This window comes from Petromyzon marinus, chromosome 2 (assembly GCF_048934315.1).
Source record: "Petromyzon marinus isolate PM22_M1 ecotype Great Lakes invasive population chromosome 2, UKy_Petmar_22M1.pri1.0, whole genome shotgun sequence".
Lineage (NCBI taxonomy): Eukaryota > Metazoa > Chordata > Hyperoartia > Petromyzontiformes > Petromyzontidae > Petromyzon > Petromyzon marinus.
The window spans coordinates 12,121,716-12,146,832 of NC_133668.1; the positions used below are offsets into that span (position 1 = coordinate 12,121,716).

At 45.0% G+C, this 25,117-nt stretch overlaps 1 protein-coding gene across 2 annotated transcripts in view; it reads left to right on the forward strand.

The window, feature by feature from the left end:
• Positions 1-25,117, forward strand: part of LOC116947221 (dynein axonemal heavy chain 5-like) — a 95,587-nt gene that overhangs the window by 16,347 nt on the left and 54,123 nt on the right. For both annotated transcript variants that reach the window (XM_032962729.2, XM_032962738.2), the window contains exons 10-24: positions 1,364-1,457; positions 2,447-2,545; positions 7,924-8,105; positions 8,774-8,893; positions 9,882-10,083; positions 12,381-12,476; positions 13,181-13,354; positions 13,468-13,557; positions 14,410-14,565; positions 14,804-14,943; positions 15,703-15,854; positions 16,342-16,549; positions 19,862-19,949; positions 20,296-20,419; positions 21,429-21,589. In XM_032962729.2, the coding sequence (XP_032818620.1) occupies positions 1,364-1,457; positions 2,447-2,545; positions 7,924-8,105; positions 8,774-8,893; positions 9,882-10,083; positions 12,381-12,476; positions 13,181-13,354; positions 13,468-13,557; positions 14,410-14,565; positions 14,804-14,943; positions 15,703-15,854; positions 16,342-16,549; positions 19,862-19,949; positions 20,296-20,419; positions 21,429-21,589 (2,086 nt within the window). The remainder of the gene's footprint in view (positions 1-1,363; positions 1,458-2,446; positions 2,546-7,923; positions 8,106-8,773; positions 8,894-9,881; positions 10,084-12,380; positions 12,477-13,180; positions 13,355-13,467; positions 13,558-14,409; positions 14,566-14,803; positions 14,944-15,702; positions 15,855-16,341; positions 16,550-19,861; positions 19,950-20,295; positions 20,420-21,428; positions 21,590-25,117) is intronic.

A 25,117-nucleotide genomic window follows, 5' to 3' on the forward strand; every position in this document is an offset into this window, starting at 1 on the left:
AATGATAACATGTAGTTTTAAATTTTGATTTAAAGCTTTCGTGACTGCAGTAATTCATATTCTTAGCTCTTTTGGTAAAGTCATGTTGAAGGGAAGCAATAAAATAATAAAATATATATAAAACAATAAAAATTATGGTCGAAACGTCGTGAGAATTTTTATTGTTTTATATATATTTTATTGTTTCCCTTCAACGTGACTTTACCGAAAGAGCTAAGAATATGTAGCTTTAACTTTCAACTTGCAAAGGCAAGCGGGTGCAGGAACTATTCATCAGACTGTACGTGGCACTGTTAGTTTAACTCATCGGATCTGATGCTTCAGGGCCTTGATCGTATGATGCAGAGTATGTTCCATTATACCCGAGTGCACGTGCCGAGCTGTAACAACATGGCTTCGTTGAACAATGTCGACATTCCTTTCACTCGATTCGCCTTTTTTGCCTCTTGTTATTTTAGCGAACAAGCGCAAGCAAGTAGTTTATTATTCCACAGGATCAAAGAATCACCCCTGCCACCCACAACTTAAAATTTAGTTTTGAATATTGAGGAGGTGGCCCGGTGGTCCAGGGAAGCTCACATATGTGTGAGAAAACTGAGCCGGCACAGTTGAGAACTTTGGTCTGAATCTGGGCGATAACCTATCATTAAACTGGATTCTTAGATTCAGTGATTTCATGATCTCAATGTTGCCATCAGTGTGTAGCAAATTAGTTTGTTGAGGTTTTTATTTAATTTGATATATTTACATCCATCAAACAGGTGTTATTGGCTGCTGTGGGAAAACTTAGTAGGGAGCAGAAAAGGCAGTGAAACACTATTATACTGTACTATGCTGCCATGTCTATGCTGCCTGTCTTCACCAATCTGCACTGACCAGGGTAGTGACAGATGGTCAAATAACCCTCATAAACCACACGGCATGGGGAGGCCCTCATTCAGCAGTGGATTGAAAATAGGGCTGTATATGTGCATTTCTAGCTTTTGAGGAATAAATACATACCAATATGACTGCCATGCAATGGTCACCTCTAGCCGAACAGGTGACTAAGTGCAGCATCCCCAGTGTACATAAGACTCAATTGCACCATTTTTTGAAATAGTTCTATGATGTCACCTTCCAGAGGCCATTCTCTAACATGGTGCAATGCTGTCAGTGAGAGTTCCAAATTATGTTTTTTTATCTCTTGAAAATTCTGTATTATTACAATAACACAATTGTAAAACAATTGGAAAAATCCCAAACGTTTTAAATTGAGCTGTTTAATGTAATCTTATGCTTCTGTTCAACAACTGCTGATTTAATTTGGCCTAAATTGTATTTCCATTGACTTTTAATTTCTTTCTCCGCTGTCGTTTTGTAGTTTGCTGGAGGAACTGAAGAGTGAGCGTGTGCAAAAAGTTACGGGGCTCCTTCAAGCTGCACGGTCACGCTCACTCAAGCACTGGAAAGAGCTGGTACCACTTGCCGGCCCTTCACTCCGGCGCGCCTTTCATCCCTGCGCATATGAAGTGTAGTCTAGCATAGCCGCGGGCCCACATGCCAAACCAATGGCATGACACGGCTCTTGCTCCCATCGATTTTCAGGAATCAAATTACCTTCCTCTCAAGTCAGTGGAAATTGACATTAAAACCATGGGAAAAAAGTAGGGTGCAATGGATACTTATTGCTCTTTGAACCTACCACCTGAGTTCGATCCTGGTCATGGCTAACATGAGCGGCGAGTAATATCTGAACCGATCATATGACCTTCTTCAACCAGCACTAATCAGCGTGATGAAGTATGGTAAAAACAACCTCCATAACTGACACAACTTGGGGAGATCTTCATCCAGCAGGGGATTGACGAAGGGTTCAAAATAAATAAATAAGCTTATAAAGATGCGTTGATTAATTGATTGCCATTGATTTTTGCATTGTATTTTAATTGTGCGTGTAATTTTTGAATTCACATTTAATACATATTAGAAGTTGATACTACATTAAGACTAATGCAGAAAATAAACTCTACAAAACAGACAACCTAATACATTAAGTAAACAAAATGGTAAAATGAGACAACAATGATTTTAATTTGAATCTCGACACTGAATTGTGACAAAGAAATTGCCACGATGCAGGGGAATGAATAGTTACATGTCTATAAAATATCAACACAAACTAAGATGTAACCGCTGGCAGCGTACATAAACATGTGCATGCACACGCCAAACAGATGGCTTGAAATTAGTTTTTGGTTTATTCCAAGATGCTGAAGATAACTGTTATGACATAAATTAGGATGTATGATATTTTTTAGGTATACTTATTTATACGTCAAGAAACACGTGAACACCGCTTTTATAAGCAATTTTCTTGTCAGGTTTATAAAAAATGCATGTATTAACTAATTAGCGGAGCACAATGATTGTTCATGTTTGGGAGATTGCTTTTTGATTCCATCAGGATTCCAGAATTACTGAGGAAGCCAGCGAAGCCAAGGACAATGTGAAATACCTCTACAGCCTCGAAAAATTCTTCGGGCCCCTCGCCAAGTACTCGCCTGTAAGCATAAGTATTTCATTGTAAATGCAGGCATAAGAGGTGGCCTGGTAGCTCAAGGGTAAGAGCACAGTGCCAGTACTGTTGAGATCCTCGGTTGGAATCTGGGTTCAGTCGCCCATTATTATTTAATACTAGCGGGAAGAACCCGGTGTTGCCCGGGTCAAATTTATATTTCAAACCTACTCTTAAAAATGTAACAGCAGTGCATACCGACCGTGGTGGTACCTGCTATGATTACAGCAGTGCATACCAACTGTGGTGGTACCTGCTATCACTACAGTAGTACATGTTGACTCTATAGCAGTATTTATCGACTCTTTAGCACAAAGTACTCACCTGACAGAGTGGCGTGGTTTTCAGTTATTTATTTATTTGGTATAGCCCTGTGAGTCATTCGGCTCTTGAATCGGGTGCAACCGCAACAAACAAAAAACAAAAACATGAACAAGAAACATCTTAAAGTGACTATGTGATGAGGCCCAGTCCCGTGCAGAGCCTCCTGCCTCGCCTAGATTGTCCAGCCGGCCGAGGTGGCACCTTGGCAGGCTGGGGCTGAGTTGCTACCCCTGACCCCCCCCCCCCCAAAAGCCACAATCTCCCTGGCCGCTCTGCAGTAATATCTACGGCCTATAGTGGTAGCATCTACCGACTGTATAGTAGTAACTGCACGCATCGGGGTGGGGGGGACATTACATAGCAAAGAATTAACCTGAGCGTTTAGTGTGTTTTTATAGCATTTTTAACGCGAAGGAAAATGTCCCCCTCACTCCCACCGAAGGCGTGCGAATTGGCATGGGCTGTCCCCCTCACCAAAGGCGCGTGAGTTGGTATGGTCGTTCATGCGTCGCACTAAATCGCTAATTTAACTAATTTTAAGTTGACGGATGTGAAAAAGGAATTGCGCTTCTTCATGGCGGGGCTTACGGCATGGTACCTGGTTATTTTTTTTTCACGTAAACCCCACCGTTGGAGAGCCAAGCGCGCGACCATACACAAACCCACACACAACAACAACCGCCATTCGCCACTAAGTCGCGGTGACGTCACCACGACGCTTGTGTTAGGCTATGTGCACCTTGAGGCCACGTGAAGTGTCGAACGCCCGCTGGCAGGAGGTCACGGGGCAGACCCAGGTGCCATAGGTCGACCGACTGAGATGACTGGCTGATGCACCACCTGTGCCCCTTACTGTGCCAACTTGCTGTGCTTTAGCCACTTGGCGCTCTGCTCGTTGTGAGCGTCGCTCCTCTGCCCTCCGTTGTTGTTGGAGGGCGACTGCCTCCAACTGCCCAGTAGCGTCCTTCACGAGCCTCCTCCACAGAGGCCGATCTTGACACCGCTGGTACCAGTCATTGGCAAGTCCATTCAGCTCCACATCCTCCTGTACCACATAACACCATCTCCTCGCTAGCCCGTGCCGCGGTCGCTTAGCCCCCTCGATCCGGCCGAACAAAAGCTGTTTAGGCATGCGGTGACTGGGCATGCGGGCTACATGACCCAGCCAACGCAGCCTTGCCTGCCGGAGGAGCTCACCGATGGGACTTTGTCCAGATCTTTCAAGGATTTGTGAGCTCACACAATCAAGCTTGGTTAAACCCAGGATGGATTGTAGGCAGGCCAGCCTAAATGTTTCTAACTGGCGAAGATACTCCATTAGGGGGGTCCACGTTTCGCAAGCGTAGAGAAGGGAGGGAATGACTGTGGCCGAGAAGACCTGAAGCTTCGTGCGGAGCGACAGACCAGATAGCTTCCACACAGCGTTATGCAACCGATGAAAAGATGTCGCTTGACTGATTCGGAGTGAGACCTTTGTTGCGAAACTGGAGCTGGTCATAAGCACACTGCCCAGATATGGGAAACTCTCCACTCTCTCCACAACTGCCCCATCACCAATTGGGAGTTGTGGGGGTGGAGTGTATGATGGTACAAAATACCCTGGCAGGTGCTTAGTTTTGGTGGGGCTGATGGTTAGGGCCCCACCTCTTAGTGGCAAGCTCCAGGCTCAGCAGCAGCGCCTCCAACTCCTCCTCTGAGTGAGCAGCGATTACCAGATCATCGGCATACATAACATGGTTGAGCAATAGGGAGCCATCCCTTGACCGCATCCGGGCATCGATCAGCCTCCCATTGTATCTGTACCAGATGGAAATTCCTCCGGTACAGCTATTGAAGGCCTCACGAACTACGTGGTCAAAATAGATGTTAAATAATGTGGGAGGCAGAGGACATCCCTGTCGCACTCCAAGGTGTACAGCGAATGGCTCCGACTCCCGGCCACGTAGTTTTGCGCGGGCCCGCTCACCATCATGTAGGTCCTTAATCATCGTGAGCAGAGGGTCAGGGACTCCGAAAGCATGAAGAACAAACCAGGCCTACTGATGGTATCATAGGCCTTGACCAGGTCAATAAAGCAGAGATGTAGGTCTTGTTGGAATTCCCTACACCTCTGCTTTAGCAGACGGACAGAAAATATGGCATCCGTGCAGGACCGCCCTTTCCTGAAACCACATTGGGGCTCTGCAAGCCTCTCCTCAGCGTGCCTAGCAAGGCGAAATTGAATAATCCTTGCCAGGACCTTTCCCGGCACACTGAGAAGTGAGATGCCCCTGTAGTTGTTACAGTCTGTGCGGTCGCCCTTCTTAAAGTGAGGGACCACCAGGGCATCCTTCCAGTCCTGCGGAACCCGTCCAGTGGTCCAGACTGTTGTTATGGTGTCATGTAGGGCAGTCTGTGCACAAACGCCGCCCTCCCTCCCTCAGCATTTCGCTTGGGAGATCATCTCTGCCCGGTGCCTTTCCTGGTCTCAGACTCTGGATCGCCTTCAGTACTTCCTCAACAGATGGCACCTCAGCCAGCCACTCACAGGGGGTTACTTCCTCCAATATTTGAGGCACCGCAACCTCGGCAGGGTCATCCCCACGTTGTCCCACGTTATCCAGGCTGAGGGATGTCCCCTCCTCCAGGACCTCACAGAAATGCTCAGCAAATATGCAAACCTGTTCCTGAGGGACGGAGATTGGATCACCGTTCTTTCCCCTAAAGATGATGGTAATAGGTGTGGCGCTGCAGGTTACTTTTTTGATGGAATTAAGGAGCGATTTGTGATCGCGGGCCACTGAGGCAGACTCCATCTCCTCAGCAACCCGCGACCACCACCCATCCTTGCAGCGCCTCATGGCTCTCCGAACCTCCGAGCGAAGGCTGCGGTAAGCCTCCTCATTCTCCGCCGTGGGATGCTGTAGCCGACGAGAGTGGGCCTGTCGCTTTTTCTCAGCCAGCTTGAACATCTCCTCTGTCAGCCAGGGTCTCTGGGGAGGTCTGGACCGTGTACCCAAAGCAGCCATTTCAGCTGCATGAGCCACAGTCCTAAACCTCACCTATTTCCCCTCGACATCAAGAGGAGTGGGGGACGATGCCAACCCCAGCCACAAGTGATGATGAAATTCTCGCTTGCAACTTTCAACAGCTAGCTGAGACCATGCCACTAAGGGTTTGAATCGGATCCTGGGTGTACGCCCACCACTAGAGTGGAAGAATGGCAGGCGCATCTTACAGATGACAAGTCGATGGTCAGTGGGCAGATCAGCTCCACGGTAGGTCCTGGTGTCAATGACATGGTCCCGCATTCGCTGTTCTGTCACTATGTAGTCCAGCAGATATTCTTGCTTGGACCTGGCATGCATCCATGATGTTGTGTGGATGCGCCGATGCCGGAACAGCGTGTTGGTAATTACAAGCCCATGGGCTGCGCAAAAATCTAGCAGCCTCCTGCTGTTGTTATTGAGCTGATCTGGCCTATGCCTTCCAATCACTCCAGACCAGGTGCCAGCATTATGACCAACTCGGGCATTGAAGTCACCCAACAAGATTACTCTGTTCTGAGGGGCCACTTTAGCTAGCACCTGTGACAGGAGGTCATAGAAGGCATCTGACTCATCGGCCTTGCCTGCATCCCTCCACGGATGTTCACCTTCGGTGGGGGCATAAGTAACCACGACCACTACTCCTCGCCTCTGGTTGATAGGAAGGCGAGCCCAAAGTAGCCTGGGGCTTACAGCTTCCCCCACCTCACTGCCATGCTCCCATGCCCCCTCCATTCTTTTGTTCAGAAGAAGAGCCACTCCCTGTTGTTTGGCAGTCTTCTGCCCCGAGAAGAGGACTGTCCACCCCTCATGGTGGCAGGAGATCGAGCCGGTCCACCGGACCTCCTGAATACCATAGAGATCCAGGCAGTTCCGGTCCAGCTCCCGACAGAGGAGTGGCAGCCTCTCCTCCGCAGTGAGCGTTCGAACATTCCATGTGGCCACACTGAGTGGTTTTTTGTTGTTTCTGGAGCAGCCCCGAGGGTAAGGATTCAGTCTCCTGGCTCCGCCAAATGGGGTTTGGTCAGGAGACGTCATAGACGCCTGTCCCTTGGCCTCTCGCACAAGCTTATTAATTAAATTTAGTCGTCATGATTTAACGGTAAGTTAATTGAAGGTGGAGGGGTTACCAGCCCCTCGCACCCGTCCAGAGCCACCATTTCGCCGCTGTGGTAGTCACAAGCGCCATGAGGAGAAAGGCCAATTTTAATTGTCCCTCCCCCCACAGCACTGACCACGACAGCGTTGCCCGTCCAGCACTCACACACAATTTTTTACTTTTATATAGATAGAAGATTATTATTACGCTTGTTTACCCAGGAATGCCTCGCTGAGTTTCAAGAGTAATTTTTAGGAGGGTCCTGCCAAGTTTTTGTGGTAAGGGTGACAATTAATAACCTAGTTTATAACCTAGTTTAGCCATTTACGAGTCATTTCAAAAAATTTGGACCAGGTTAATCTGAATTCTCAATTGTAGCGATTTGGTGATCTGAGCCAGTTTGCCTTTGGACAAAAACCGCATCAGGTTAAATTAATTTTTTCAGGAGATGGCAAAAAGTCCAACTCTGAAAATTTGAAATCATAAATCTTTGTAAATCTCAGGAAAGTGCATTACCCCTCGTGTGGCTCAAGCTCACGTGAAGGAATGGAAGAAGTAGTTATGCGATATCTCCTTCCGCAAGCCATTCAGTAACATGGAATTATTCACAGCTCTGCAAGAGTTTTGAATGGACGCTTTGTCTCGTGATATAACTCTCACAATACAATTGGAACAAAGTTCAGGGGAAAAAAACACCGTTTTTTCCCTCACAAAACGTCACCGACCAGCATGGTGAAATATGGTTAATCAACCCCAACAGCTTAACACCGAAAGAGGAGGCCTTCATCCAGCCATGGATTGACAAAGGGCTATAAATCAATAAAATCAACATTACATACAAATACCAAAATACCTAAAATTAATATTAGATGTACTTTATGTATACTTTGTGATAATAATCATCTTTCTGTGTGCAGCCCTTGCTAATACAGACCATCCCAGGCCTAATGAGCAACATCCGCATGGTGCACACCATCTCCCGCTACTACAACTCATCTGAGCACATGACGTCACTGTTCGTCAAGGTCACCAACCAAATGATCGCCACCTGCAAGGCGTACCTGCACCAGGGCGGGGGCAAAATCTGGGACCACGACTGGTGAGCACATGGGAACGCCTGTGCATTACTCAGCCAAATTAGAGTTGTATTAGAATCATAATGGTCTAATTTATTTTGCCCAAGTGAAGGTGTTTTTGACAAATTTATGTTAGTGTATGCAAGTTTTAGTCTGATAACTGCCGTTTAAAACCTGAATTCCGCATTCTCTTGTAAACAGTTTTTTTGGTCGAGCTTTTGCCACACGCTGCTGTGGACACCTTCAGCAGTTGCATTACTTGGAGTTGAATTATTTTCAGTTTGTCCCCGGATAGTTGAGAGTTATCTGTACAATGTTTTTCAAGTCAAAAGTGCTTTCTTGCTCCATTGAGCATTGAGGCAGTGCTCACCTGTTTTACAGTCGTGAGCCAGTGGTTGAAATTCGATATTCAGATGGCGGGGACGAGTTTTACAGGTCAACAACTGTTGACTTCCCCACAAAGCGGTACCTATTTTATTTACCGAGGAAGGATGATGGTCTGAGTCAATCGTCTATCAGGACTTGACCTTTTCCACTGCAAGCCACTCGCTACACTGCTGAGCGACCTGGCTAGTTACATTATTTGTGCACAAACTCTTGCATAAAACCTGGTTTATAATCATTATTAATCCAATATCTTGCGATTTGTTGCAAATGCACCTCTTGACGTTGTGTCGCTTGCCACACGCAGGGACAATTTGCTGCAGCGGATGAGTGAGTGCATACGACTCAATGAAGAGTACCAGCACTGCTTCCACGAGACCAAGCAGCACCTGCGTCAGAGCAACAACCCACGCCAGTTTGAATTCAGGTAGGGTCAACACCCAATGTAATGATTAAAGTGCATTATTTTGCTCATGATCATAATTATTGTTATCATCATCAGTTGTGATCTATCCATGGCTGGATGCAGGCCTTCCAAAGCCATTGCAATCTCTCACTGTGCTGCGTTGTACCAGATCATCTATATCCTCCGCTCGAGCTGATTTCACACATCAAATTCTATGCAATACAATTATCATGTATTCCTGTATGTTGAATGCAATGGGTTGTTGTGACTTCCATCTGTAGCTCCCACTAAATGAACTACATTGACCACAATGCTCAACAATTTTTATTACGAGATAAAATCTTGACCCGTTACATGCATGATATGCGTATAAATAACAATACTCCAGAGTAAATTTACTCATTTAATTATATCTTCTGTATACCTACGGGTAATCATTTCAATGCTGCACTTTGAGATGATTTGTTGTGGAATCAAAATAGTGTTTTTTCCTCTCTCCTAATTCCTGCTTGGGAAACCTTCCAGTGAGCTTGCACCCCTTAAAATATGCATCATATCAGTCGTCGCATTAACCTTTGCAAGGTTACAAACAAGGGAGATCTCGTTGTGCCAATTTATTATATCGGTAAATATAAGATGGAAATTTGTTAATGTATTTTTGCATGCCTTGGCCAACAAAGTCTATTGCAGCAAAAAATGAGTCTAGATGAGTGGTTCCCAACCTTTATGGGACCATGGACCAATGCAAACCCACACATTTTTAGTTTACAGACCACCATTCATAAATAAAAATGTTCAAAATTAAAACTACTTTTAATTGAGTTGTCTGAAACAGTTCCATGGAGCAATAAAAACTCCTTTGCAGACAACTAGTTGTCCACAAACCACAGGATGGGAACCACTTGTCTAGATAACCTCTGTGATGAACGACAGCCCATCATCGGATGACTTTCTATAAAAAAAAAATTACCTGCGGGAAATTGTTGTTGCTTGCCGATGTCGCCTGCAGTGAGAACTACATCTTTGGGAAGTTTGACTCCTTCTGCATGAGGCTGCGCAAGCTGTCGGACATGCTGCAGACGATGCAGAGCTTAGCAGGGCTGCAGCACGTGCGCATTGAGGGCATCGACAAGATATTCCTGCGCTACCAGGCCCTCGCCACCAACACCAAGGCCAAGACCTACGATGTACTCGACCACCGCAAGAGCGAGGTGCGCCCGCAGTTGCCAAAAGTCGCCCGCGTGTGCATGCGTACATTTGTTTAGTGCGCGCTAGGTATTTAACTATTTGATGAAATTGGACGAATTGCCACGTATCAGCGTCACTATAGAAGACTTTTGCCATTTTGGTGAATGTGACGCCTGTAGTAGCTGCAGGGTTTACTTGAACTGATTACATGTAATATGTTATTCATTCTTCTGACCAAAGGCAGGTCTTTGGTGCAAATGCCCTCCATTCTGTCTGATCTTAAGTTTCTTAGTAACTGCATGGTCTCCCCTTCCTTAACATGCTTCCTTCCAGATTTTCCTTCATTAAGCCTTCACTTCTGAGAATGTTCCCAACTCCAATTTTTTGCATTCCTGCATTTTTGCAACATATACATTTTAATATAATAGATTCTTACATTCACAATTAAAGGCCTATATCCTGAATGTGAAAATGTACTTGAGTCAATTAATCTGTGCATCACTCATTACAGTAATAACCCGATCTACGTCTCCCAATTTTATGCCGTTTTGCAAATATGTTGTCACTTTATTAATACCAGTGCTTGATATGCGTCGCCTCAAACCACAATTACGTCACTGACAGCATCTGTCCTTTTTCGTATCCGTCGCCTCTCAGCCCTCGCCTCCACCTACCCTATACATGAACTACTTTGCATTGCGTATCAATAAATGGACTGTACTGTAGAGTACGATATATTATTTATGTACAGTATGTTGGTGATTTAATAGTGTACCTATATTACTGTACCCTGCATAATTTGTGTTAAAGTTTACTGCTGTACACTAATATTGAGTACAGTATTTTCAGATATTTACTTAACATTGTGGGTATGTATAGGATGAAAATGCGCGCATTAACACACCATATTCTTCACCATATTCTCCGTTGTTTTTGTTTAGCTCTTGTAAAAAAAATGTATTTGATTTATGTCGTTTCGATATTTGTCGCACATTTTAAGAAGGCATCCCCGACGTAAACTTGATTACGGTGCATCCTCTGCAATGGGGGACCATAATATTGCGATATACTTTGAGACTATGCAGGGCGTAATGTACGTTTAGCAGACCTCAAGTCTCCCACACATTTAGTGTGCGATGCACACTTAAAGGCAGGATTACTTATTTCATGTTCCTAAGAATTGGTACTTAATGATACAAACACCAGCGCATCTGTAACTGCATTTGGACACAACACGCATTTGTTTTCAAATGTGTGACCACACACACTTACAATCATCACTGGTCTCATGATGCCACTACTCATTCTCACACTATGCACCTGCCACATTCACGCATTGCCCATCTCCCATATATTGCACTGTGACAATGCTGCACACAGGTTTTTATGTATGGTATGACTGTCTGTGCTATATCTGCACGTTACTGTAAATCCGAGGGTATTTTATCATACATGGTCATTGTAACGTATGTTAGGCCCATTGTTGTGGGGCAGCGAGTGCATAATGTGCTCTCTGGTGGGGTGGTGTGTGTTACTGCCCCTACTCTCCCGTGAAACTGGAGGATAGCGGCTCCCAGTCTGGTGTGCAGTGATTGATGGCTCAGCAGCACAGAGCACTGCTGGGGCGGAAAATTCCAGAAAGTGTCAGCTCACTGAACAGAGAAATCAGTGCATTAGTGTATAGATTTCAGAGCTGACATTGCATTAACTCGTGTCCAAGTGAGCTGGCTCTTAGGGGATGTGCCAATTTCTGTATATGAATATTTGTGATTATAATTGTAAAAAATATGTCAATGTTTATTCAAATTGTGCTATTGGCATCATGATGTAAAAAAAATACCCGTTCCAGTCTCTCATAGAGCAATGCATCACCCTATGTTTTCGAACAAACCACAACAGGGGATATTTCACAAATACTGCTGATCTTTCATCCACATGAGGGATGCTGCACTTTCCCACATGCCCTGCTGTAGACAAGTTAATTGTCTGGTAGAGATTCCAATATTTTAGAATTTTCAAAGCTGAAATTTTGCCAAATGAAGCGAAAAAACAAATTTAATGCGATAGCCTTTTTTTGTGTAGCTGTTGAGGACCAACTGAGTTTATCCATATTATAGTTAAGAACCCAGTTTAATCATGATGGCTGAAATACAGAATCTAACCCTCGATCTCAGTTGTGCCGATTCTGAACTCTGAGCCACCTGGCCACATTGAATGTTAGTGGTTAAAACATTTAACCTTGCATATGTTGTAACAATGAAAAATATTCCTCCAATTAAAAAAATGCTAATTAAAATACGTGTCACTTTTCATCAACCAGTTTGACATAGACTACAAAGAATTCTGCTCCCAGACTGAAGGACTCTACCAGAGCCTGCAGACATTTGTCGACTCGTGGTTTGAGAAGTCGCTCACGGTAAGTGCCAGGAGAAGATGAAAGCACTCCACAATGCGACCGTGACTATCATGTATGTTGAAATTCTTTCACACCGTACCTAGCCAACCGTGATAATTGGAGCCCAAACTGTGGAACACATCGTTGCTAATTTGGTGGCACCGTCCTTGTCATTCACAACATCGTTCTAATAGCTCACCAACCTTGACATCAAGATTTAATGATGCTAATGGTCCTGCTGTACAAAAGAAGAAGTGCTGGATACCTTCACGATTTGGCACGATTTACCAGCTGCAAGGACAACGCTGTCATTGCTCAATTTGCTCTTCTATTAAGTGAGGCATTCTTCTTGTGTATTGTTTTGTATAGAAACTTGTAAGTCCATGTCCAGGTTTGATAGGCAAAGGACAGCCTCGGGGGAAGCTGCATGGATATCTTCAATGCCTCCGCTGAATTTTTGAACTTCACATTGGTTTACAATGTGGTCCACGGGCTGGTCAGGATTTCCACGGTTGCATGCTACCAAGATATCTCTCATTTTCCACTGAAATAGGAGTGCTTGCATCTGGCAAGTAAGACATTGCACCTTGGAGTATATTCTGCTCAGCAGGATGCTTTAAAGGAATGGCCTGATAGCGGCACTGCACCTCTACAGCACTGGGTGTAGCACAGAGCATATCACAGCATGTGCACAGCTAATATACACACGACTGGGTCACCTCCAGACAGAGAAAATGCTCGAGTTGCTGGGCAAGTTTGAGCGGATTGCAGGCGGACGCCTGCAGCTCATGGAGAAGTACCAGCTGGTGCTGCACCGCTACGCGCGTGACATGGACATGGTGAGGAGAACCTACCAGAAGCAGAAGCAGAACCCGCCCATCCCGCGCAACATCCCACCGGTGAGACTCGCCGCAGCACAGCACCATCGCGATCTCCATCGCCGCCCGTCCTGGAACTCACTCGTTCACACTTTAACGCTGCCCTGTGCCTATCCCTCGGCGCTGATTGGCAGGTGTCCGGGAAGATCATGTGGGCCCGGCAGCTGTTCCGCAAGATCGACATCCCCATGAAGTTCTTGAACAACAAGCGAGATGTCCTTCAGGTAAGGTTGTAGTTTAAATCTGTGGTTGAGATGGCTAGGAACTTGTGTTTTCATGTAGGGGGTTGCAAGAGTTTTAAAATCACTTGGGTCTTTGAACGCAGTTGAAAAAACAAAGCCCTGTAACTGACTTGGCAAGGAGTGGCCTTCATCCAGTAGTGGGTTGACAAAGGGCTGAAAATTACAATTACAGTGCAATACAGACTGATCCCCAATAAAGGAATGTGGAAATGTCAGTACTGGCTCATGACTGTTGAGTATGAGCTCCAACCTCTCCAACACTTTGACTTGACGTAAACTTATAAAACATCACGAAATGTTTTTACAATGATATCTAGTAGGCATGTAACGATTCTTCCCCCATGTGATTTGATGGATTATCACAATTCAAGGTAATGATTCAACAATTATATTATTTAAACATTTGGCTGAATGTAGCATTTTTAGTGGCTGCAGGGGTCGCCATTTCATGCGTCTATCATGAGAGTAGAAATCTAATTTAATATACAATTCGCCACATACTCCATGCTTAAATGAAAATTGAGGCGATGCTCATCTGTTTACAGCCATATGCCATTGGTGGAAATTCTCTACTCCTATGGTAGGATGAATCTATCCATAGGACAACCGCTGCTGAATTCCTCACAAAGTGGTACCTATTTTATTGACAACGGAGGGAGAATGAGCTGAGTCAACCCATAACCAGGATTTAAACTCGCTACCTTCTGATTGTGAGCTACTCGTTCAACCGCTGAGCAACCTGGCCGAAATTTAGACTTTATTTAAAACCAGGTAAGAGCCCAACGATGCAATATTGAGTGTTCCAATGCAGACGTTTTGCTGCCACCTACACAGACGTCCGAGGGCAAGATCACCGTGCGCAACTACAACAAAATGGCGGCCGTGCTGCTGGAGTTTGAGCTGCTGTACCACCGGGCATGGAGTCGCGCCGTGGATCTAGTCCGGAACAGTCTCCTCTCGTCGTTGCTCGTTCGTTACCCAAAGAAGAAGGTAATGTAGCTGCCCAGAGGGGGACAGGTTTTTATCCCCTAGCCACCTCACAGCTCCATGCCTATGACACCTGAGCGAGAGGTATATTGGATGTAGTGTGCTGGATGCAGAAATATTTTCTGTATTGCCTATAGACTCGGCAGCTCAAATTAAGCCCCAGTTACATACCTACTAAAGATCACTGAGCTGAGTGTGAGCTCAAATCATTAATCGCATAATTGGAAATGTTATTTCTCAGGAGTTCTTTGTCAACTTTGACCTGGCCATTTTCGAGCTCCTGATGGAGGCCAAGCACCTCCACAAGCTGGGCTTCCAGGTGCCTGAGGCGGTCATTAACCTATGTCAAAAGGAGCAGCAGATCAAGCACCACCACACAAGGTCAGGGCAGCCCTGCCTATCGTTTGCACACCCATCCAGTTGATGAAACACGTTTTCAATATTGAAATATATATTAATTTATATATATTTTAATATATATAAGTGTTTGAGTTCAGCCTATGGCCATATAACCTGAAATGCATGCGATCACGTCTTATCTAAAAAGTTCAGCAGGGTTTTGTCCGGATATTACTTGGATGGGTGACCACCATGAATGGGTGACCACTGTGTATGTGTAATGTAGCTCTCAGAGACACCGTCTTGTTCAGTTATATATATTTATGAATAAAGTCCACCGACTCGCTGATATTTTAACGGATAACCGCGAGTTGACTATATCCAGCTGGGTAACTTCTATGATTCTACATGACGCTCCCCATGTAGTTGGCTGACTACATAGGAGCGGACGCATAGCAGTCATGGAGACAATATGTAAATTTAGCCTTCCAAGACTATAAGGTTCCCCGATCCAAGATGATGAAGACAGCCCGCTCCAGGACGACGATGGCGACGATGGTTTCTTGATTCCCCCACAGCAGCCCAGAGCCCTGCTCCATGCCGGCTTTTATCCCTATAATCCATTCGAGATCAATAGACTTGCCTCCGCCATGGGAATTTGGAATTGCTACCGATGGTGCCGGTTCTGTAAACAAGAGCCGAGTACCATCTCAATGCCCACTTGAGCAGGAAATCACTTTGACTTTGTTGTGTGTGTGCGCTGGCGTGGTGCGCGGGTTTGTGTCCCCGGGCCAATAACAGGCTGCTTGAGGCTCTGCAGGAGTACACGCAGGCAGTGTCCTCCATCCCACCCATACTACAGCCGCTCATGACACCGTGTGTGGCCCTTGTCGAGGACGCCATCCTGCCAGGCCTCACCATCATCTCCTGGACATCGCTCAACATCGACACTTGTGAGTCAGCCCCCCGTGACCTAAGACAGCATCATTGGGCAGATGGGGGGCAGCTGCAAATGGGCCATTAAATCCACGGCAATGTAATTTCATGTCCACGATGATGACTTGCTACAAGATAATTGGAGCTGCTTGACGGGTTTGTTGTGTGGTGCACTGACTCTTTCAGTGGATGAACAATGGTTGTGGTAGCTACGGTATTTTAAGTAATGTGATGAAAGAGTGATATTTTACACTGGTGCCATATTATGCTACTGGATTTGAATATTATGCTTCTGCATTACAAAATAAAGAAAGTTGAAAACAGTCCAGATTTAGTTTGCTTAAACAAATACATGCTGAATAATATTGATCTGGAAAGCCAATAGGATGCCACAGAATGGAAGTCTGTTATGTTATTTAAGAATATCTTAGACATGATAAGTCAGTAAGAGTTTCAGACACTTAATGAATCTTCCAAACCCCTGTGCCACCACAAAACCTGCAGACATTGAGGAGATCCAGGCAGCGGTGGTGCAGCTGAAGCAGACCACCAAGCAGGTGGTGGACATTATGGAGTGTCGCGTGGAGGCCACACTTTATGACATGTCCTTCACACCATTGCTCACCCTCCCCGAGGAGGAGCCCCTCGACATGCTGGCCTTCATGGCGGCCACCGAGACCATGGTCGCGTCCGCCACCAAAAGCCTGGCCACGTGAGTGCTCAAAGATTGGTCTGCAGCACCGGTCACAAGATGCGGTTCGAATGAACGCAATGATGAAGGATGAAATGGATATACAGTTCTATCGTCCTGTTGCTGCTACTGCTGCTGCGGTCTAAAATAACATGACTGATTTTTATTATTTAGAGTTGGTGGTCTAGGACAAGGTTGTGCACATTACAGACATCGTAGGCTGATGTCACCTGACATGCAAGGCATGATGGGAGGATCGATTTTATGGTTGTAGTCACACCATTTGCTGTCTAGAAATCACCTTTTGTGTTAATTATCATGGCTATTTATAATTTCCAGCCAGCATGCTAATTTATGTCTAATGAGTTTGTCATAATTGACAAAGTTTTAGAAGTGGTTCTTATAACAGTGTAACAATTTTTTGGTTCCTGGGTAGTAAGTGTTATTTCCTAATTGCTTATGCCTCAAAAGTACAGAAAATGGCTATTATTCCCCACAAACTTTTGTAGTCATTTTTGTATTACTTTAGTCTAAATATATGTTAATTTTGATTCATATGTTGTTTTTTCTGACTTTACGTGAACGAAAAGATGAAAATTCGCCCATTTTCTCATTGAAAATAAGTAAATTTCAAAATATCACTGTCCTGGTCACAAAAGCAAAGTTTGTGGGGAATAATAGCCATTGTATATACTGTTTAAGCATACGCAATTAGGAAATAACATTTACTACCCTGGAACAAAACATGTGTTACATCGTGTAAATTTTGCTATTGTTATTTTGTAAGCACATGGGGCTTACCTAGGCCTTGGCAAGGGAAGGTAAAAGGTAAAAACAACGAGCCTACCTTTACCCGAACTTTTACCTTACCAAAATACAATCACTCTACCCTACCTTTTACCCTTCAGCAGGTAAAGTAAAAGGTTAAAAGCAACGAGCCTACCTTTACCCTACCTTTTACCCTTACCCCATACAAATTACCCGATTACAGGGTAATTACTGGGGTACTACTACACATGAAAAATGTTTATAACGATAAATGCTAGGTAGAGCGCTTTATTCACATAGAATACTCTCGATGATTCCAATTTTACACGTATGTTGTTGTCGTATCCTCAAATCTTGTAACTCAATTTTAACCCACTTCCCAATGTGGTATCGACTGCAAACTTGGTATACTTATGTCATACTGATGACAATACTATATTATATCATAAAATTTTTTTAACATATATATTTTTAAACATTCTTTTTTATATGTTATGTTTCGGCTTGGGTCTAATTGTCCTCTGTCAACTGACGTTGGCTGTAATTGGCCACGGTCCCTTACGTTATGGCAAGCTTCGGGGCCACTTCCTGGAGTCGTGGAGTTCTGCTATTACTAGAACATTTCATAAAAGCGTGTTTTAATGAAAAAAAAATATTACTTATTAAATGCAAGCCACGGACTGCGCCACGGAGCTTTTAGTGGTAAACAAGGTACCGTATTTACCGAGTAATACTTCGCGCTACCTTTACCCTACCGGGTAATTCTTCCGAGCTACCTTTACCCTACCCTTTACCTTACCCCTTGGCATGTCGACACCTTTACCCTTTTACCCAGTAAAAAGGGTAAATTACCTTACCTTGCCGAGGCCTAGGCTTACCCCTTTGTGTATGGTGTGGCCTGGGTGCCTTAAAAGGATCCTTTTTCATTGTAGGTGCATGAAGTGAAATGCCTATAAGGCAGTCCCTGGGTTACGGAAGGGTTAGATTGCCGAGAACGATCCGTAACCCGAATTTCCCGTATGTCGGAAACTGAACAATTTCCCCCCCAAAATCAAGATAAAATCTCATAGCCGGAAATAGTTGTGCCTCACCTACCGTTTTCTCTCAGTACTGTATTTTGCGCTGTCGTCCGCTTTCTATCGCTACATGTATCTTTCTCTGATTCTTTCATTGAATCGAATATCTACCCTAACACTACCCTTAATTACTGCATCAGATTGTTTATGAAAACCACGAATCATTTGAATATTAATTGTTAACAACATTAATTGTCACTTCCGAATGTTTGCTTACTGTGCATTAGGCTATCGCTAGATTTCACATACGCACAAAGACAAAGATCTCCCCTATAGCCTGTAACAGATTGTTGGGGCAAGTGCTGTTAGTGAGCACCTATGAAAGCCGGCACGGCACACAAAGGGCTGGGTGGCTAACACCACATCCGGCCGCGTTTGCCTCCCCACTGGTGATGTTTACACACCACAGCAGGTACTTATTTGAGGCTAAGTCGACCTCGGGGAGGCCCAGGACCAGTTCAGATAATCGTCACTGGTGTTGGCCGTGAGCGGGAATCGAACTCAGGTCGCTGGGTTCGTAGCACGGCGCACTAACCGCGATACCACAGCTATACAACAAGTGGCGTTGACGTCACCACGGCGCTTATGCCAGGCTATGTGCACGTTAAGGCCACGTGAAGTGTCGAACGCCCACTGGCAGGAGGTCACGGGGCAGACCTAGGTGCCATGGGTCGACGGACTGAGATGACTAGCCGATGCACCACCTGTGCCCCCTACTGTGCCCCCTACTGTGCCAACTGCTACATACACACACAAAGACAAATGTGTAGTAGGCTCGTCTACACACACACATACGCATAAATTCAGATACACACACTTACACACACAGTACATACAGTAAATATATCATGAAATAAACTTAAAATGAAGAAAACTAGCAATAGAAACATGGGAAAAAAAGATAGTTCTAAGCATAGAAAACAAACAATTACATAATGCTACAAAAGGAAACGAATAATGTAATGATACAACAATATCCATTTACCTTAATTCTAGTGAAGCTAGGATTAAGCTGTCCCTTGTAAGACAGGACCTACGCCTCACTCCGTGGTATTCATCCGCACCCTCACCACGCTGCACTATTTGCGTAACTAACGCAAACATTTCCACATATTTCTTACATAATTTATGGGAGCATTTACGTTAGGTCGGATTTCCATAAGTATAGCCATGGTTTGTGAAACTTTTAGAGCATTAACAAATAGATTCATGTGCCATACACAATTGAATTTACATCGATTGGCTTTACACTTAAAAAAGGGATTGGCAAATTACTCTGCCAGCTGCATACACATTCCAGGAATAACTTCCCATGGTGTATGTCAGTGCTGGAAATGTTTTATTAAAGTTTTCCATTCTTGATTTGTACCATCATTTTACTTATGCAGCTATGAACATGATATTGTCAAAATTATGCTAGTGATGCTCATTTCTTGAATTGTGTGCATATTGTGGATGCTTTGATTGCGAACTACCTTTGATCCTGCAGACAAAGCGATTTTGTGGAGAAGTCTGTGTTAGACCTTCTCGACTTACTCAAGACAAAGCTGAAGCCTGCTGAGCAGGCCGACATCAAGGTAGTCCAGCTCCACGTGCCACAGCATTCCCTCATTTGGTGTGTTATTTGCACTGCTTTTCTTTCACACTGGGATTTGTTTTGTTCATATTTTATACCTATTTAAACACAGCTCTCCCTTGAAAAAAACTATGGTTTCAATGGGCTTATATACGACCCAGTGATCATTATTGGATCTCGACGAAGCAGTATTGAGCCTGTTTAGCACTCAAAGGAGTGACTACGAGTGCCCGCCTCCTCATTGCTCATTTGAGCAAGTGATTACATTGTCTTTTGACTGTAGATTATAGTTTAGTGGTGCCCTGGTACACTGTGATTCATGGTGGTCGATGTGTAACCGGCCGCAGGATGGATTTCCATGCCTACACCCGGACTTGAAGCACAAGACTCGCTGCCAGGAGTGCCTGTCGTGCGCCTACTACAACTTCACAGGGCAGATCTGTCAGCGCAACACGGAGGCGCTCGTCCGCTGTGAGTGTCCAATTTCCCGGTACAGCCAACACCACTCAAGAGCCATGGGGCCTGGCAACAAATATGAGTGCAGTTCTCCGATGTGTTTTCTAGTTGTACCACCTGTTGTTTGACACGGCATCCAATGCTTTTCTCCACTTACTGGGGGAGTTCCTTCAGGAAATAAATGGAGCAGCTGACATTCTCCCGCAGTTATATAATGTTGTTGGCTGCTGCCAACATACCGAACACCACATGGTACAACCAGAAAACACATTGGAGAGCTGTATAGCACAAGCAAAAAATTATACTGAGTTATAATATAAGTGCTGTACCAAAGCTGCAGATCTGAAGAGCACGATTTGATTCATGCATTACGAGTGCAAGAAATTATTACAATCGATGCATTGATGCCTTATTATTGTACGTGTACTGCTTTTTTGTGAATCCACTGTTGAATGAGGGCTGCCCCAGACTATGTGGAACATGGAGGTTATTGACCATACTTCACCACATCCGTCACTGTGGGTTGATGAAGGAAGAAAGCATGAATGTGGGAGCCTAGTACAGTACAACTGAATTTTGCTGCATTTAACTTTGTTGCTCACAATGTAGAGAAAAGTCTGAACCTTCGTTTAGCTTGTGCAACACGAATTTGTTTGAAAAGAGAGATTGTTGCATAGCAAGATCATGATAGATGGCAATGACTTGGGGAGGCCTTCATGCAGCAGTGGATATATATCATGGCTGATTATGATGGTACAAGCTGAAGTTTTTTTGTCTATACATTATATTTATAAGACATGGAGTTGCCTGTTAAAATGTGATATCTAGTGGAGCTCATCCTGACCCCCATCCCACGTGGCCCGCAATGATATGGGCATCTAAATTATATGTCATTGAAATATACAATTTCATTACATTTGTAATTTGCAATTGGTATCTAAATTACACAAACGTGGTTAATTGGTCATTTGCATCAAATAAAATTTGAATGCGTATTCCCCACCTCCGCTATCGGTGCGGGCAGGCACACGGCGCTCACTGGATGCCCTCCGCCGCCGCCTGCAGACGGCCGGGCCCTATGCGGAGCAGCAGAGAGTGCAGCAGGGTCACATGCCCCTCTTCTGCACCGAGATCATACTGGCCATCCCCAACGTGCTGCTCAAGCCCAGCCTCGACGACTTGCAGGTGAGACCCTAGCCACCTGCTGGGTCGGCGAGGTGCTGAGAGAGGATGTGTGCGTGTGTGTGGGGAGTGGTTTAGCACTGGTTAGAGTATGGTTCTATGATCCCCATAATGTCAGTTTGCGGATGACATTTTCAACCGGTCCTAAACTTTGCCGAGGTTAACCCAGAATTAGGCGTCTAACTTTCCTTTCTTCAAAAGTATAAAGATAAAGGAAAAATACCAATGATTTGCCCTGGTCCTCAAGATGTATTTTCCTGCTCAGGAGAGTTCTGCATTGGGATGTTTTAGCAATTCCATAACTGAATGTTTGGCTTCATGTCAGAGGATATAATAGCACCCATAGAAAACCCACCATGCATACAAGGGGGTGAAATTGAGCTCTGCCAACTCCTGACCAGGTAACAAACCCTCCACCTACAACACCCAAGGCTGGATGATGGACCGGGCCAGTGGGGCCAGTGCCGCGGGGCCTCATTTTGCCAGGGGGCCTCCAAGCCTCAGGCCGCGCACGGTGTATGGCCCAAGACTTCCGAAGGAAGTTGAACACCAGGGCCCTCAGTGTGCACAGCACAAGCTGACCACTCCCAGACCCCTGAGTGCTTACAATGTGAGGGCCCCCAGACCCTTTTGTGTTTAAAACGTAAGTTTACCACTAGGATTCCTGCGCCCCTTAGCGCTTACAGTGTGAGGGCCCCCAGGCCCCTTGGCATTTTAAAGCGTGAGCTGACCACTAGGGCCCCTAGGCCCCACGGCGCTTAAAGCTTGAGCTGATCACTAGAGCCCCCGGGCCCCGCAGCGCTTACAATGTGAGGCCCCACGGTGCTTAAAGCGTGAGCTGACCACTAGGGCCCCCGGGTCCCGCAGCGCTTACAATGTGAGGCCCCACGATGCTTAAAGCGTGAGCTGATCACTAGGGCCCCCGGGTCGCCTGGGTGCTTGCAGTGTGAGTTGACCACTAGGGCCCCCAGGTCCCTTGGTGCATACATCGAGCGTAACACCTGGGCCCCTTGGTACATACAGTGGATGCTTAAAACGAGAGCCTCTCGGAGAGTACATTGCCTCTGTACAACTGAGCCACTGGTTGGCACACTACAATATGCTGACATTATACAATATTCACCAAAAGTCAGTTCATTCTGCATAACAGGACAGTTTGAAGGGCGTCATATTATGGCAAACCGTTAGTTATTTGACTTACCATAACTAGCTATCCCTTTATTTTAGCTAGCTGCCCATTTCCCCTAGCTAGCTGCCCATATGATTCAGCTTGTTAACAGAAATTAGTTAGCAAGCTGTCATTTTTGCCAGCTAGCTGCCCTTACAACCAAATTAGCTGCACTAAAAAGCCAGCTGGTGAGACCGAGGGCTCGTCGTTTGTTGAGAGCTTAGTTTGCCATTGACAAATCAAGTATAAAAATTATACCGTGGTTTTGTGAAACATTAAAAAATATGCCAAAAGCTACATTTTTTCATACACTAACGCATATATAATAGACCCAATCCATACTTAAAGATGAAGGAAAACCCCATTCATTTTTTTCCATAGACCGTCTGTTTTTAGATCCACGGAAGTAGATAATGCTAACGTTGACATGCAAATTGTCGACAGCTCTTACGAGGTTTTTTTTTCCCCTACCCATCGATGGGGTGTGGCCTATGTGCATAGTCTCCAGCAAGTCATTGCACTGACTTATCAGAAACCTTTGTTGGTTGTTCAGCCAATGAAAAAAAGTTATCTTTTGAATTTCAAGCAACATAATTCTCTCTGTGTCAGGCAGGTATATAAGACATTTATTGGTAGGAAAGCCACAGACAGATGCCTGTTTTTTTTTTCTTGGTACGCCACAGTCATATATTCAGATACTTTTTTCATCTCTATATATATATAAAAGGGAAATTTGTGATTATGTGTGTTCAAAATGTTTAGCGTACTTCCCGACATGCAACAAAAAATTGCCATGTGGGTACTTTCCAGACTGTACACCATGTGATCTGAGTTCGATTCCCGCTCACGGCCACTACCGGTGACGATTATTTGAACCGGACCTGGGCCTCCCCTAGGTCGACTCAGCCTCAAACGAGTAACTGCTGTGGTTTGTGAACATTGCCACTGGGGAGACAAAGGCGGCCGGGCGTGGTGCTGGCCACCCACCCCCTCGTCTATATATATAAAATGGAAATTTGTGAATGTGTGTCTGTTCTAAATGTTTAGCATACTTCCCGACATGCAACAAACTTTAAATTTGGCATGTGGGTCGCTTCCAGACTGTACACAATGCAAAAAGTATAAAAATAGACTTTTGTATTTTTGGGATGGGGGGGGGCGCAATAATGGATATATTTTGCACGGCAAGTGAGCGGTGACGTCACATCTGTGATGTCACCCGCATGCGGCAGCATCACGCAGTGTGCCTGCTGACGTCATGCATCCCCCCCCACCCTCCGCATAGGCCGTGTATTAATCCAAGACAAGAATCCAAGTCTCGGGCGAAGCCGGGTAGTAAAGCTAGTCTTTTTCTAAAATAACAGCCTTTTTAAAGGCTATTTCAACAATCCCTCCGAAGGGCTATTTTCTAACAGCCTTTTTAAAGGGTTAGGGTTATTTTCTTTTATGTGCTTTTCTATTTTTTTCTTTTATCTACTCAACGCAAACACAAAATATTTGCAGATGAGAGCTCAGAGCCAGGTGTGACACTTGAGGGGAGGGAGAAGTTCAAAATAGAAACATTTTATGTGGTTATTGATAAGCTAGTGGCATGCCTTGAACATCACTTGGGCGCTTACAAGTGTTTGACCAGTTTCTTTGGAGTTCTGTTTATGTCAGATCAGGTGTCTAACAGTGATGTCATAGTGGAAAAGGTAAATGCACTCTCCACTGCATATCCATCAGACCTGGACATGAACTTTGCCAACGAACTCACCCAATTCAAGTCTTTCATGTCTGACTCTGAGGGTGAGAAGTGCCCAACTAGATTCTTTGAGACGTTGCAGGAACTGAATCTGCAGTCAGTGTTCCCCAATGTTTTCGTGGCACTTTGGATTTTTCTAACTTTGCCAGTGACAAACTGCCAGGGTGAGCGGACATTTTTCCTTTTAGGCAGAATAAATAATGAGCTGCGGAGTAGCATGTGCCGAACACGTCTCAGCTCATTGTCGCTTATGTCAATAGAGTCAGACCTTGTCAGACAGCTAGATTTTGACGATCTAGTGGATGATTTTGCGAGGAGGAAGGCAAGAAAGACACCAATATAGGAAAGCGGGTGGGTGGGGGGGTGGCCTCCAAAAGACATGTGCCCAGGGGCCTCACGGGACCATGATCCGGCCCTGACAATACCTGGCAAGCCTTGGTGGCCACCCTTCCAAATATTAACTTGGTTCAACCCTGCTTAACTTCTAAAATCTGACCTAATTAGTCACATTTGGTTATTTGCAAATCTAAATGTAAGATTGCTGACTTTGTGTTTGGATATTTGTAAGCGTGTGGACATGAGGCTGTGTCATTGAACGTATAACAGCGATGGTTGCGTA